General features: G+C 38.1%; 1 protein-coding gene across 1 annotated transcript in view; it reads left to right on the top strand.

Moving 5' to 3' along the window:
• KDM4C (lysine demethylase 4C) overlaps positions 1 to 16,946 on the top strand; it is a 400,505-nt gene that overhangs the window by 95,190 nt on the left and 288,369 nt on the right. The window contains exon 7 of the mRNA XM_068973756.1: positions 14,665 to 14,768. Within this exon, the coding sequence (XP_068829857.1) occupies positions 14,665 to 14,768 (104 nt within the window). The remainder of the gene's footprint in view (positions 1 to 14,664; positions 14,769 to 16,946) is intronic.

The following is a 16,946-nucleotide window of genomic DNA, read 5'->3' as shown; positions in this document are numbered from 1 at the left end:
AGATTCAAGGAATTAGATCTGATAGAGTACCTGAAGAACTATGGATGGAGGATCGTGACATTGTACAGGAGGCAGTGAGGAAGACCATCCCCAACAAAAAGAAATGCAAAAAGGCAAATGGTTGTCTGAAGAGGGCTTACAAATAGCTGGGAAAAGAAGAGAAGCGAAAGGCAAAGGAGAAAAGGAAAGATACACCCATTTGATTGCAGAGTTCCCAAGAATAGCAAGGAGAGATAAGAAAGCCTTCCTCAGTGATCAGTGCAAAGAAATAGAGGAATACAATAGAATGGGAAAGACTAGAGATTTCTTCTGGAGAAGGCAATGGCACCCCACTCCAGTACTCTTGCCTGGCAAATCCCATGGACAAAGGAGCCTGGTGGGCTGCAGTCCATAGGGTCGCGTGAGCGACTTCACTTTCACTTTTCACTTTGATGCATTGGAGAAGGAAATGGCAACCCACTCCAGTGTTCTTGCCTGGAGAATCCCAGGGATGGGGTAGCCTGGTGGGCTGCCATCTATGGGGTCGCACAGAGTTGGACATGACTGAAGCAACTTAGCCGCAGCAGCAGCAGAGATGTCTTCAAGAAAATTAGAGATACCAAGGGAACATTTCATGCAAAGATGGGCACAATAAAGGACAGAAATGATATGGACCTAAAAGAAGCAGAAGATATTAAGAAGACGTGGCAAGAATACATAGAAGAACTATATAAAAAAGATCTTCATGACCCAGATAACCATGATGGTGTGATCACTCACCTAGAGCCAGATATCCTGGAATGCAAAGTCAATTGGGCCTTAGGAAGCATCACTATGAACAAAGCTAGTGGAGGCAATGGAATTCTAGTTATTTCAAATCCTAAAAGATGATGCTGTGAAAGTGCTGCACTCAGTATGCTAGCAAATTGGAAAAACTCAGCAGTGGCAACAGGACTGGAAAAGGTCAGTTTTCATTAATCCCAAAGAAAGGCAATGCCTAAGAATGTTCAAACTACCGCACAATTGAATTCATCTCACATGCTAGCCAAGTAATTCTCAAAATTCTCCAAGCCAGGCTTCAGTAGTACATGAATGTGAACTTCCAGGTGTTCAAACTGGATTTAGAAAAGGCAGAGGAACCAGAGATCAAATTGCCAACATCTGCTGGATCATTGAAAAAGCAAGAGAATTCCAGAAGAACATCTGCTTTATCGAGCATACCAAAGCCATTGACTGTGTGGATCACAACAAATTGTGGAAAATTCTGAAAGAAAAGAGAATACCAGACCACTTGACCTGCCTCCTGAGAAATCTGTATGCAGGTCAAGAAGCAACAGTTTGAACTGGTCATGGAACAACAGACTGGTTCCAAATTGGGAAAGGAGTATGTCAAGGCTTTATATGTCACCTTGTCTCTTTAACTTACATGCAGAGTATATCATACAAAATGCTGGGCTGGATGAAGCACAAACTGGAATCAAGATTGCTGGGAAAAGTATCAATAACCTCAGATATGCAGGTGATACCACCCTTATTGCAGAAAGTGAAAAAGAACTAAAGAGCCTGTAGATGAAAGTGAGAAAGGAGAGTGAAAAAGCTGGGCTTAAAATTCACCATTCTAAAAACTAAGATCATGGCATCCATCTGGTCCCATCACCTCGTGGCAGTAGACGGGGAAACAATGGAAACAGTACAGACTTTATTTTGGGGGGCTCCAAAATCACTGCAGATGGTGACTTCAGCCATGAAATTAAAAGATGCTTGCTCCTTGGAAGAAAAGCTATTACCAACCTAGACAACATATTTAAAAGCAGAGCGATTACTTTGCCAACAAAGGTCCATCTAGTCAAAGCTGTAGTTTTTCCCATAGTTGTGTATGGATGTGAGAGTTGGACTATAAAGAAAGCTGAACACCAAAGAACTGACGCTTTTGAACTGTGTTGTTGGAGAAGACTCTTGAGAGTTCCTTGGACTGCAAGGAGATCTGACCAGTCCATCCTAAAGGAAATCAATCCTGGATATTCACTGTAAGGACTGATGCTGAAGCTGAAACTCCAATACTTTTTGCCACCTGATGTGAAGAGCTGACTCATTTGAAAAGACCCTGATGCTGGGAAAGATTGAAGGCAGCAGGAGTAGGGGACGACAGAGGATGAGATGGTTGGATGGCATCACTGACTCGATGGACATGAGTTTGGGTAAGCTCCAAGAGTTGGTGTGGACAGGGAAGCCTGGTGTGCTGCAGTCCATGGGGTCGCAAAGAATTGGAAATGATTGAGTGACCGAACTGAGCTTGTCCATCTTTAAGGGCCAGATTGAGCCATTCTTTTGGGAAATTCTATCAGTATCTTTCACTCTGTGCCCACTTGTATCTACTGAGAGTGCCATTTACTTTTATTCCTTCCCTTAAAGATATGCCAGGCAACCTTACTCTTATTTCTCTCACACGGGGGGAGAATCATATTCACCCCCTTCTGTTTTGCTAATCACCCTAACTTAGGATGATGTAGACTACTAGTGACTTATTTCCAGAGGAAAGTGGAGTTCCGTTGAGTGACAACTAGAGATAAGACATTCTGCTTTTATTCTCAATTGAATCCTCAGGGAGCACTGTTCTTTCAATCAGGTGCCAATCTAAGATTCATTGGTATGTTAGATTTGCCTTCTAGTAGAAAAGGGATTTTGTCCCCGCATTATGTATGCTTTCATTTAATAATAAAATGGGGACACTGACTTGACAGCTCTGAACAGATATTGTTAAAGACATCTAAAAGTTGCTTTCCTCCAAATTATGGAAGAATATTAGAAAGAATAGTTAGGGTATCATGTTTGTTAAAAGCATTATTATAATTTTGGCAGCCTAATAACTATAAAGCCTTGGTGTTTTTATAATGTAATACATTACAGTAATAATAGCAATGTAATTGTAATCTTGAACTTCGTTATGGACTATTTTCATGAATATTAAGTGGATGGATCCTTGTTCTGGATAATAGATTATAGCACAGCTTAGAATATGATTACCATAATCCTTAAATACACAGGCAGTGAACTTTGTGCTAAATCTATATGCTGTGGACTCTTCTGTTCTCTGTGATAATAATTCTACCATTTTCTGTTCACCTCACTGCCCCAGAATTTTTAAACTGGAGCAATGTAAACTTTGCTATACGGAATCACATGTTAAATTTTTTGCTATAAACTGTCTGTATACACTTTGATATAAACTGCCTGAAAATGACATTCAGGAAAAATGGATGCCATTAGCTTAATCAGTAAGAGATTAATAAACTTGAAGGTTGAAAAGGAACTTTAAACTCAGTTGCGTGTTTATTGAAAATTTTTTGCAGCATTATTTTGAGAAATGATTCAAGGGAAAGACCCTATAAGACAGTGGAGGATTTCTATCTTCTGAGCAGATGTCAGGCAAATTAATTGAATTCTGCTAAACAATTAAAATGATAAAATAATGCAGTAAATGTGAGGGAGCCTTATAGGATGTCTAGGTCAAGGCAGCACTTGATACATAATATGAAAAGCAGCCTCGGATATTTTCCATTATCTTGTCTGCACATCATAATTATCACAGTTGCCTTTTATGCATGAATGCTTTCATCTTTGGTTTCTATTGAAATCTTGATTGACGGTGGCACCTGCAAATATTTTATCTGAAAACCGTTAGGTCTGCATCTAATAAAGCCAGGAGTTCGATTTTGCCCTTCAGTTGCTTTCTCATTTATACAGTTTTTTTCTAATATCATGTAGATATAAAAGTAATAAAAAATCTCAAGTGAATTGTTGCAGTTTTTATACTTGTTATGTTTGCCTATAATGCCATTGCATTCTTTTTAATTTTTGACCCGATACAATTGAATGGGAAGTAAAAAGGATACTAGAGATACATCATGAATGACAGTTTTGAAGATTTTCAGTTTTAAGAATGTCTAAATCTCATCTATTTTAGAAATTAGACAATATCTTAGTGGTTCTATTAAGTTAAGCAAAATATGGATTAAAGTAAGTTGGGAGCAGCTGATGTGTATATGTGTGTGTGTATGTGTGAATGACTTTTTCATTGGTCTCTCATTGTGAATAAAGTGCTAATAGTTTTTAAAAAATTAAAGAGGACTCACTTTGGTCAAAATTTTGGTTACTGGAAAAAGAATATGTGAGTTAGGACTTTATGCAGCAGATTTTGTAAGTGTGAATGATTAGCAGGAATTTTGTTTTAAGTGACAGTATGGTAGAGTTCAGTATACTGGTTCTTTTGTAGTCTTATATTTACTTGTAGCAAGTGTTTTTGTTTTTACCTATTAAAGTGACACTCAAAAAGGAATGAATGAATCATTGTTATGAGGGATTAATTTAGTTCAGATTTCTTTAAGCAGTCAATTTTGGTGTGTGTGTGTCTTTAAATGACTAGTCATCTTGAGTTTAAGCCTGTGAAGCAGAATCTTAGCCTGATTAGCAGGGATCCCTGTTCCAGGAGGAGGGCATGGCAGTTCCAGGGCACTCGAGTATACTTGCCTGAAGAATCCCCATGGACAGGGAAGCCTGGTGAACTACAGTTCGTGAAGTTGCAAAGAGTTGGACACAATTGAGCAACTAAGTACATTCTGTTCAAGGAGGTGGACAAAGGGTCTGTAGGCTGGATGCAGGCAGCGTGTGGACTTTCTGAAATTATGTTCAATATTGGGCATATATGTGGATTTCTGGGAAGCTAACCCATCATCAGATCCATCAAGGTGGTTTGGTCCAAAAGCGATTATGAACCACTGCTGTTTAAAGACTGAAAGAGTAGCAATAAATAACAAGTCATTTCAATTTTATAAATGTTCCAAATTGACCCTTTCTCTTACCTTTGACTTGAAATTAGGAAAGTGAACTTTTATTAGCTCTCAAAATGATAAATACATAATTCCCTTAAACATTCATTTACATGATGGCCTGAAAATATTACATTAAAATGCTTGGTTTTGAAAGGCTAATAAATTAAATGCCCTTGATTATGAACAATCAATTTTAAGTGACTCCCTAAGACAAAAAATGAAGAAGTTCAGTGATACATCCTCTGCCTTCATTCCTAACTCATGCTTTAGGAATGGAGATCAATGTATGATGTGTCATGGTATGTTTATTTTCATCATACTATCACTTGTTATATTAGAATTGGTGAAGCAGTCCCTGAATTTAATTTCCTCGTGTGTGTGTGTTAGTCACTCAGTCATGTCTGACTCTTTGCAACCCCATGGACCATAGCTGCCAGGCTCCTCTGTCCATGGGGATTCTCCAGGCAGGAATACTGTAATGGGTTGCCATGCTTGTCTCCAGGGGACCTTTTTGATGTCAAATATCCCAATTTGTTCGACATGAATTTGAGCAATCTCTGGGAGATAGTGGAGTACAGAGGAGTCTGGCATGCTGTTGTCCATGGATTGTAGAGTTGGATATGACTTAGTGATTGAATAACAGTCACAGTCTGTGTTGAATTTTAAAACTGTGTACCCAGCCATGTTCCTAGTAGGATTTTAAACATTGAACCATAATACATAACATACACATGCTACAATAATTAGAATGTGGGGTGAAAGACAATTCTGAGAAATGAGAGGTAGGGAATGGGAGGAAGAATTCAGGAAAGGAATGCCAGCGAGCAGGGAAAAATTACTATGGAGGAGAATTAAGAATTCTTTGATTCTGTCGGGTGGAAGTTGAGCCAGAAAACCTGGTTAGCTTGACTGACTAACTTGTGCCAAAGTCCTTGGCCTGAGGAGTCCTGGTGACCTGTGCATGTGTGATCCATATGTCGTGTCAAGGTGGGAAAAAGCTGGAGCTGAAACAAAGTGGTCTCAAGAATGCAGTAAAAAACTATGTGTAATGGTCTATATACCTGTTAAATTAGGTGAAAGTTTTATAAGTGTTCTGCAAGCCAGTTTAAAATAGAAAAGCTTTCCTGTTATTTGCTGCACTATGTTCAGGAGATAAAAATAAGGCAATTATTCAGGAGAACTACCATGCTCCTCTATATAATCAGTATGAATTTCTTCTGGCTCTCCTCTTGGAGAGCTCCATGAGGCTTTGTCTCTACAGTAGAGATGTTGATGGATTATTGGACATGTGGAGCAGAGTGAAACCTGCAATGTGATAACTTTCTACCCAACCATTAATTGCTCAAAATGGGGTAGGAAGAACAGAGAGGTCAACTATAGCCTAAACCTCTAATGTTGACCTCTTAACTAAGAATGTGGGTAAAAATGATCAAGTGTCACCCCACATAATATAGTTCATTGGTTCTTTTCACTAATAAGCATGTTAAGAAATTTCACACGTGAATCAAATTGCTGTTCATTGTTCATTCGCTGTCATGTCTACAGCATTTTCTACAGAAACATACTTGTATATCCTTTTCCTTTGTCCTTTTCCTTACCATCTGTTTATATGGCTGTTGTACTTTTAAAGCATCATGTCAGTCATATGAATATTGTAAAAGCCATTACAAGCCTACATCATTTTGTTGTGCTTCACTTTATTGTGAGTTGCAGAAAATGCATTTTTTTTTCTTGCAAATTGATTGTGGCAGCCCTATGTTGAGCAAGTCTGTTGGTACCATTTTCCCAATAGTATTTGCTCACTTATCATCTCTCTGTCACATTTTGGTAATTCTCACATCTCAAACTTTTTCACTATTATGTTTGTTTTATGATCTGTGAATTGCAACAATTACAGCTCATGGAAGGGTTAGATGATGATTAGCATTTCTAGCAATAAAGTATTTTAAAATTAAGGTATGTACTTTTGGGGGGCACAATTCTATTGCACACTTAAGAGATTATAGTATAGTATAAACATAATTATAAATGCACTAGGAAACCAAAAATTCTTGTGACTTGCTTTACTGTAATGCTTGCTTTATTGTAGTCATCTAGAAGAGAGCCTGCAACATCTCTGAGGTATGCTTGTATAAAACTCTGTCAAAGCATACTTGGGTAAATTTCAGTTAAGTTGTCTTAATCAAATCTATTGCTAGTGTGAACATACAGTCTATAGGTCTGGTTTCTCATCTTTCCCCTCTCCTTCCCTTTCTTATTTCTTTCTTTCCTAAGTGATTAATAACTAATGTCAGTTTCTTCAGACTAGTGTTTGTATATAGGAAATTTGATGTTTTTAAGCTTTGATTTTTAAATTTTTACCATGGCTAAAACTTCGTTGATTTAATAGTAGCAGCATGTGTTTGTCATGTGAGATTGGGATTTAGAGTACATCTGCTCTGTTTCTAAAACAATTTAAAAACATCTAATGATATTTTAGGTCAGATAGAGGTAAAATGCACTTATAGTAAAAGCCACCTGTTAAAACATAAAGTTTAGTGAGTTTTGACAGATATATACAGTGGTGTAATTACGACTACTCTCAAGATAGAGAACATTTCCAGTAGGCCCCAGAAATTCTCTTGTGCCCTTTTCTAATTACTTCTCCCTACCAGCAACCACTAACCAGATTTCTGTCTCTAGAATGTTATTAACATGGAATTGTGCAATGTGTAGACTCTTCTCTGTTAGAATAGTGCTTCTCGCATCTGATCACTTTTATGTTGTACAGGGTGTCCTTGGATGTGTATAGCACCTGGGAAATCCCATGAACAGAGGAGCCTGGCAGGTTACATTCCATTGGGTCACCAAGAGTCAGACATGACTTCGCGACTAAATAACAGAAACGATATTCACAAAACATAAGCCATTAACCATTTTGAAGTGTACAATATGGTTACTTTTAATATATTTGTATTGTGTAACCATCACCTCTGTCTAGTTCCAATAGATTTTCATCATCCTGTAAGGAAACCTTGTATTTTTTATTCAGTCATACTGTATTTCCCCTTACCCCTTCTTAGCCCCTGGAAATTAATAGTCTGCTTTCTGTCTAGGTATTTACATATTCTGGATGTCTCATATGCATGAAATCATTTAAATGTGACTTTTGTGCCTGACATCTTTTATGTAGCATGTTTTCTATGTTATATCTTATATCTGTACCTCACTCTTTTTTATAGCTAAGTAATATTTCATTGTGAAGATATACTACATTTTGCACTTCCGTTTACCAGTTGATGGACATTAGGTTGTTTCCATTTTCTTATAATGGCTTAAGATTTTTGTGCCTTATATCACTGGCTTCCCATAAGGATCCACCCAGCAAGTATAGCCACTATGGAAAACAGTATGAATGTTCCTCAAAAAATTGAAAATAGAACTAATATATTATACAGCAGTTCTGCTTCTAGGTATGTATTTGAGGGAAATGAAATCACTGTCTTCAAGATATATCTATTACCTCAAATGTTCATTGCAGCATTATTTACAGTAGCCACGATATGGAAACCACCTGTGTGTCCATTGACAGGTGAACGAATAAAGCAAAGTGTTATATGCATACAGTAGACTATCATTCAGGCATAAGAAAGCAGGAAATCCTGTCATTTCCTTCAACATGGAAGAATCTTGAGTCCATTATGCTAAGTTAAAAAAGTCAGGCAGAAACAAACAAATGCTGTATGATCTTATTTATATGTGAGAATTATAAAAACCAAACCTACAGGTAGAAACAACAGTTTGGTGACTGCCAGAGGCAGGGGGTGGTGGAATTGGGTGAAGATTGTCCCAAAGTTTTGACTTCAGTATGAGTAGGTTCTGGGGATGTACTGTATTATATGGTAACTACAGTGAACAATACTGTATTGAAAGTTTCTAAGAGAGTAGATCTTAAAACTTCTCATCACCCAAAAAGTAACTATTTTTAGGTGATGAATGTGCACTAAACTTACTGTGGTAATCATTTCACAATATGTACATATAGGCAACCATTACCCTGTGTATTTTAAACTTATGCAATGTTATTTGTCAATTATATCTTGATATTGGGGGAAAAAAAGAACCCACTGAGGAAGATAAAATAGCATCCTGATTATGTGGATGGGGAAATTGAGGAGCTGAGAGATTGTGGAAATAGTTGAGGCTATATGAGTTGTTGGACTTGTGTTAGAAATCAGTGTGTCTGTTCTGTTAACTATATGGATAAGATAAGAGTGACTTCAAATAATTCAAACAATTAGGTTTTTGATCTAAAATTTATTTCTTCTATTAATAGCACTGTTAAAGTATGTGTTTATTGTGAGCAGTGATGGAGAGAGGAAAGTTGGTCCTCAGGTAATCTTGTGTTAAGTGCCTATAAGAGGAGATTAAAATTTATCAAAATCCCATAGCATAGTTTATACCTCACCGTATGCTGTCTCTCAAGTGAGGGGAGTGAAACGCTAGGACTCCACAATACGCATGCAGATTTTGCATCTTGCTCCCTTATTATGTTTGTTTGTATGCAAACATAAACTAAATGATCTAACGTGACAAAAGTAAGTGCTGCAGAAAGATGTGCCAGTTTTATTCTGTGTGTTGTTCTACGCCTGTCATATTTCCTAATGGTCATGGGATATGTGAGATGCTAGCTGCTATTTCCACTACTAGGTACTTGAGGGGTCAGTGTAGCTCTGTTTCTTTATTGGAACTTCTTGGTCTTCAAGACTGTGAAAGACTGGACCTCTCCCATTGTGTGACTGGTAAGTTGGAAAATCTTATGGAATGCTGCAGTAGTAACATTCAAATATGGTAACTTTTGGAGAAGAATTCTTCCAAATATATTATTGAAAACTTGGAATAAACTGATCAAGAAAGTAAACATAAGAATAGAAAATAAAAAGATTCTGAAAGGCATGTATTAAAGAACTTACTTCCAAAACTTTGAACACATACCTTGTTTTCTGTTTGTTTAGTGACTTTCAGAAAACTCTGATAGTCTTCAGTTGAATTTTTAGTTAAATATTTTCTTTTCTATCAGATCTATTTTGGTATATTTCATACATGTGATTGTTTCTAAATTTATTTTCTTCACTTACTATGTAGATAGCCCAGGGCTGAAATAGTTCTGAGTTTTTTTAAAAATTACCATTTTGTATCAAATAGTATTCTGGTTATGTTGGCTGGCTTAAATATTGAATAAAATATTTTTCATAAATGCTGGAGTGAGGGGTGAGTGTGAACCATGTACTCCTGCAGGTATTTTGAGGTAAAATTCATTTTGAAATAGGTACTTTGTGTCATAACTTGTGGTTTATCAGGTGTTTTCCAGGGCAATGTAAAATATAATTCTGATAGCCTATTGAAAATATAAATTCTGAACCAGCATGAAGTTCTTAATATATTACAAATTGCCTTCCTTCAGTGGTTTTCCAATTTAAATTAACTTATGACCAGTCACCACATTGTTCAAGTCCTGATTACAAATCCATATCAAAAGGAAATTAAATAGACTCCTCTTTCTTCATTGATTTTAATTTAAAGTTTAATTTGTGCAGTGCTGAGCAGAGGTACAGATTTGAAAAGTTTGATAGATCCATTTAATTTGTATTGTTAAAACTTTTCCATGGGTTGTGTGTTTGGGGATCTCTGCTGTGCTCTACTGAGTGGTGTAGGTTCAGGACAGCTTATTATGTAGACTCATCATTTTCATTACATTATGTGGTTCTTTCTCACCATTCACTGGAGTCTGCATTTTTTTCACAGGTTGTTTATTTCTATTTATGTATTATGAATACTAACCGTAGACAGAGAGCTGTATCAGATGACCAGATAGGGCATGATTATTCCTTTTATTCCCACAGGTATTGTAGAGAATGATGGTATTTCTGATGTTTCTGTTGGATGTATGTTTTCAGTTCAATTCAGTTCCTTTCAGTCACTTAGTTGTGCCCGACTCTTTGCAACCCCATGAACTGCAGCATGCCAGGTCTCCCTGTCCATCACCAACTCCCAGAGTTTATCCAGACTCATGTCCATTGAGTCTGTGATGCCATTCAACCATCTCATCCTCTTTCGTCCCCTTCTCCTCCTGCCATCAATCTTTGCCAGCATCAGGGTCTTTTCAAAGGAGTCAGCTCTTCACATCATGTGGCCAAAGTATTGGAGTTTCAGCTTCAACATCAGTCCTTCCAATGAACACTCAGGACTTAGCTCCTTTAGGATGGACTGGTTGGATCTCCTGCAGTCCAAGGGACTCTCAAGAGTCTTCTCCAACACCACAGTTCAAAAACACCAATTCTTTGGCACTCAGCTTTCTTTATAGTCCAACTCTCACATCCATACATGACTACTGGAAAAACCATAGCCGTGACTAGATGGACCTTTGTTGGCAAAGTAACGTGTCTGCTTTTTAATATGCTGTCTAGGTTGGTCATAACTTTTCTTCACAGGAGCAAGCATCTTTTAATTTCATGGCTGCAGTCACCATCTGCAGTGATTTTTGAGACTGAAAAAAATAAAGTCTGTCACTGTTTCCACTGTTTCCCCGTATATTTGCCATTAAGTAATGGGACCAGATACCATGATCTTAGTTTTCTGAATGTTGGGCTTTAAGTCAACTTTTTCACTGTCCTCTTTCACTTTCATCAAAAGGCTGTTTAGTTCTTCTTCACTTTCTGCCATAAGGGTGGGTGTCATCTGCATATCTGAGGTTATTGATATTTCTCCCAGCAATCTTGATTTCAGCTTGTGCTTCATCCAGCCTGGCATTTCGCATGATGTACTCCGCATAGAAGTTAAATAAGCAGGGTGGCAGTATACAGCCTCGACGTACTCCTTTTCCAATTTGGAATCAGTCTGTTGTTCCATGTCCAGTTCTAACTGTTGCTTCCTGACCTGGATACAGATTTCTCAGGAGGCAGTTCAGGTGGTCTGGTATTCCCATCTCTTTCAGAATTTTCCACGGTTTATTGTGATCCACACAGTCAAAGGCTTTGGCATAGTCAATAAAGCAGAAATAGCTGTTTTTCTGGAACTCTCTTGCTTTTTCCATGATCCAGCAGATGTTGGCAATTTGATCTCTGGTTCCTCTGCCTTTTCTAAATCCAGCTTGAACATCTGGAAATTCATCATTCACGTACTGTTGAAACTTGGCTTGGAGAATTTTGAGCATTACTGTACTAGCATGTGAGATGAGAGCAAATGTGTGGTAGTTTGAGCATTCTTTGGCATTGCCTTTCTTTGGGATTGGAGTGAAAACTGACCTTTTCCAGTCCTGTGGCCACTGCTGAGTTTTCCAAGTTTGTTGGCATATTGAGTGCAGCACTTTCACAGCATCATCTTTCAGGATTTGAAACAGCTCAACTGGAATTCCATCACCTCCACTAGCTTTGTTCATAGTGATGCTTCCTAAGGCCCACTTGACTTCACCTTCCAGGATGTCTGGCTCTAGGTGAGTGATCATAGCATCATGATTATCTGGGTCATGAAGATCTTTTTGTATAGTTCTCTGAATTCTTGCCACTTCTATTTAATACCATCTGCTTCTGTTAGATCTATAGCATTTATTTCTTTTATTGAGCCCATCTTTGCATGAAATGTTCCCTTGGTATCTCTAATTTTCTTGAAGAGATCTCTAGTCTTTCCCATTCTGTTGTTTTCCTCTAATTCTTTGCACTGATCACTGAGGAAGGCTTTCTTATCTCTTCTTGCTATTCTTTGGAACTTTGCTTTCAAATGGGTATAATCTTTCCTTTTCTCCTTTGCTTTTTGCTTCTCTTCTTTTCACAGGTATTTGTAAGGCCTCCTCAGACAGCCATTTTGCTTTTTTGCATGTCTTTTTCTTGGGGATGGTCTTGATCCTGGTCTCCTGTACAGTGTCACGAATTTCCATCCATAGTTCATCAGGCACTTTGTCTTTCAGATCTAGTCCCTTAAATCTATTTATCACTTCCACTTTATATTTGTAAGGGATTTGATTTAGGTCATACCTGAATGGTCTAGTGGTTTTAAAATATTTCTGTTTTTAACAATCCAGGTGTAGGTGCTTAAGCAGATGTGCTGTTCTTTGCAGGTAGTTCTTTATATCCTAATAGCTTCTTTTTTTTGTTTTTAGATGTCTGCTTTTTCTCCTTCTGATGATCTATGGCCTCACATGCTCCATGGTGGCATCCATAAAGGCTTATTTGCTTTAAAACTATTATTGTAAAACTCTCTATTCTATGAGGTTAAAGTTATTCTCAGTTAGGTAATGAGTGTTGATAATTCTTTCGTCAGATTGGTCCTGTTCTTGAGCTGTTTATATGTAGTGAGCCACAGAGTGAGATAAGTAACGTTTCCAATGGCCTTATCTTCATTTTGGCCATGGAGTTAAAGAACATCTGTGCTTTTTTCTGCTTTACCCAGATACACAGCACATGCTTTCCCGGTGAGTTCTCTGTTCAGGGCTTGTCTCTGTGGTTCTCCTCTGTCCCATCCACATTTCTCTTGACTTTCTCATCTTGCTTTCCTGCTCTCAGTGTGGTGGTTTTTCCCTCTGAGTGCGGAAGGTGAAGACTAGGACATCAAGTACGTGTGTTTTTTCTAGCTTATATAACCGAGTTAATGAGAGTTTTTCTCAGACAGACTGCAGTGTTGAAGGCAGAGATGGAGAGAAACAACTGGGTTTCAGTGCATCATGTACTGTTGAATGAATAAGTTGCTGTGTGTTTAACTTCTTCACCTAAAGGCCTCTTCAAGACACTGGTCCCATATAGGCTGGTGAGACAGACAGGTTTCCATGCTCTTGAGTGGTCCTGGCTGGGAGTTAGTTCCAGGAATGAGTAGCAGTTAAAGTCCTGAATATTCATTGGAAGGACTGAAACTCCAATATTTGGCCACCTGATGCGAAGAACTGACTCTTGAAAAGACCCTGATCCTGGGAACGATTGAAGGTGGGAGGAGAAGGGGATGACAGAGAATGAGATGGTTGGATGGCATCACCAACTCAATGGACATGAGTCTGAGTAAACTCTGTGAGTTGGTGATGGACAGGGAAGCCTGGTATGCTGCAGTCCATGGGGTTGCAAAGAGTTGGACATGACTGAGTGACTGAACTGAGCTGAAACTATATGAAATTGATCAGAAAGAAACAGATAGGAAATAGCTGTGTGTCTACTGTATGTTGGGCATTGGGACAAGTGCTTCTAGAATGGTTGCTTTTAGGAGTCTAAAGTAAGAGATTTCTGTGTTAAAATTGCAGATTTTCCTCTTCTAACCTCCCTTAATATTTTATCCACTTATCAGATAATAGGTAGACTGAGTTTAACTTTGTTGCAAATTTTTAAAGTTGCAGTTCAGTCGCTCAGTCGTGTCCAGCTCTTTGTGACCCCATGAATTGCAGCACGTCAGGCCTCCCTGTCCATCAGCAACTCCCGGAGTCTACTGAAACTCATGTCTATCGAGTCGGTGATGCCATCCAGCCATCTCATCCTTTGTCATCCCCTTCTCCTCCTGCCCCCAATCCCTCCCAGCATTAGGGTCTTTTCCAATGAGTCAACTCTTCACATGAGATGGCCAAAGTATTTGAGTTTTAAGGTTTAGTCATTTTGTATTATGCAGACAACTCTTGGCAGATCTTTTTGTAAAAAAGATCAGCCTTTGGTGATAAAAATATGTATTGTTTAGTTTTTAAGAATTCTGACTCTAGTTTTTAGCACCATGATTTTTGATGATGGACTTGGTCTATAGTTGTATAAAGCCGTCATTATATAAGAATACTAGAACATAAACTTAAAAATTGATTTGAAATTATATCTTAATTAATGCATTACTGCTTGTATTTACTGTTTCCATTTAGGTTTTTTCCCAAGCAGTTCTCAAGGGTGTGATGCATTTCTTCGCCACAAGATGACACTGATATCTCCCTCAGTATTAAAGAAATATGGCATTCCCTTTGACAAGGTACATTAGTGTTACTCTTTAACAGAATCATTTCATATGTGTAAAATTTGTGTTTAAGACAAATTCAGCCTAAACTAATATATCTTTGACTTCCAGTAGGATTTTTAGGGTATGAGGAGAAATATTCAGATTCATGCTTTACTTAAGGTAACAATTATTTACCTACGTACTGATTTGAAATTACTTTTATTTGTTGTTGTTTTTTTAAAGACCCAATTGACTTTAATTCCACTTTTGTTAAAATTATAGTTAAAATAGTTAACTGTATTAGAAAAGTACTAATGAAAGTATGAATTAGAAATTAGAAAAGTACTAATTAGAAAAGTACTAATGAAAGATGTGAAGTAAGAAAAGCTCTTGACATGTGTTTTTTTTCCTTTTTTTTCATTTGCATGTATCTATTCTTTTTCAAATTCTGAAATTGCATATTTTTTTGAAATTAATTTCAGGTTATATTTACTTGAGAGTTCATGCACTTCTAGTTCACTTGTAACAATACTGAAAGTAAAATGTAGCACATTCGACATGTAGTAATTCTCTTTCACTGACGTCTTTTGTGTGAGCAACAGAATTTATGTTAACGCCATCTATTTTTTTTTTTAAATAAATCAGAGCAGCTTTTATTAGCAGTTTGATTGGTTAGAATCAGTGATTATGGTGTCAGTATGTTATTTCTAAACACATTCAGACATAATACAATTGAGATTTCATTATGGATAGAATTGCCTGATGATTTAATAATCAGATATTGCTTCTTTGGAATATTTCTGAAGATTAAGTTTTGTAAGACTCTTTACATGCTAGATCACTCTTTCTTTGTGTCCATGGATCAGTATTGGGTCAGAATTATTACAGAGGATGAGTGTTTTTATGTGAAGAAGCTGAAATGAAAAAAAACTTTCGACCAGATAAATAAGAGCTCTCTCTCAGTTGGAGGAGGATTAAGTCTTTAGTTGCAGAAAAATTAAAAAATATCTCTGCTCTCTTTATCACTTTTTATTTGACTGTCTTCCCATAATCCTCTCTGTTTTCCACTTTAAAAACTTTTCACTTGTGACTAAGTCTTTCCCTCTTCTTTATTTCAGGCCCTTAAAATCCGGTCTTCCACCTATCTTCCCCAACCCCTCACCCCTGGGGCCCCGTTCCCACCAGTCTAGGCTTTGTTGGAAGTAGAATTTTTGCAAGGACTGGGAAACATTCTCCACCTTGGGGTGGTCCTGCTCACTCTTGAACAGTCTCTGTGGCAGTCACGCATGAGACACACTGTCTCATGTCCATGATGAGAACACTCTCACTACTTGTTGAGTTACATACTTCTCCCCATGACAGAAAGTGTGCCTTCGCGCACTATGGATAATGTCCACAGGTGTGGGTGGGCTGCAGCACTGCCGCAGGTACAGAAGTCACAGGCTGTGCCCCGCCCCCAGTGGGGCCACTCCTTCTGGGGGCATTGTCTTCCTTGCAGACGCCTCTAAGCACCAGGCTTTCCAGTCTCAGACCTGTGTCATCAGTGCACTTTCTCTGAGGTGGTTGTCATAAGCCTGATTAAGTCCTTTTATTTAAGTTGGAATATTAGAAGGTAGAGAAGGAGCAGAATAGAGTCCTCCAAGACAGGAAAAGCTCTGAGAGTTTAGGGCTGGTGATGGCAATTGTTGTTCTTTGGAGGGGGGTTATGTGAAATAGCAGGGCTGCAGGATTGGCTCATTCACCCAAGATGGAGGTTGTAGTAGCTTCTAGCTTCTTTGTAATATTTGGGGAACAGGTGCCTCGCACCCTTTTCTGGGCTGAGGCTCTCCAGGTACTATTTGGTAGCTCACCAGATGCACCATGTTCTTATCCAGTCTTTTGAGGATGGGACATTTTGTGGCTCCTGTGGGAAGTAGAATGGTGAGTGCTTGTCCACAGCTGGTGAGACACCAGCCATTTAGAGGGCTGATTGGTGGCTGCAGTTTTCATATGAAATATTGCCATCTCCCCTTCTACCTTGATGAAGGATGTGTGATGACAGTGTGCTCCTCGAGGAGCTTATTCTCCAGTGATGATAATGTAACCTTGGACAGAGTAGCAGACTTTGGAATGACATTGATTCTTCCCAAGTTCATTTCTGATTCTGCCACTTGGGTAAATTACATCATTTTTGTGAGCTTCAATCTCTTCAACTGGAAAATGGAGATAATA

Source organism: Capricornis sumatraensis, chromosome 6, assembly GCF_032405125.1.
Source record: "Capricornis sumatraensis isolate serow.1 chromosome 6, serow.2, whole genome shotgun sequence".
In the NCBI taxonomy this organism is placed as follows: domain Eukaryota; kingdom Metazoa; phylum Chordata; class Mammalia; order Artiodactyla; family Bovidae; genus Capricornis; species Capricornis sumatraensis.
Note: the sequence above shows the minus strand (reverse complement) of the source record. Positions and strands in the feature narration are given on the sequence as shown.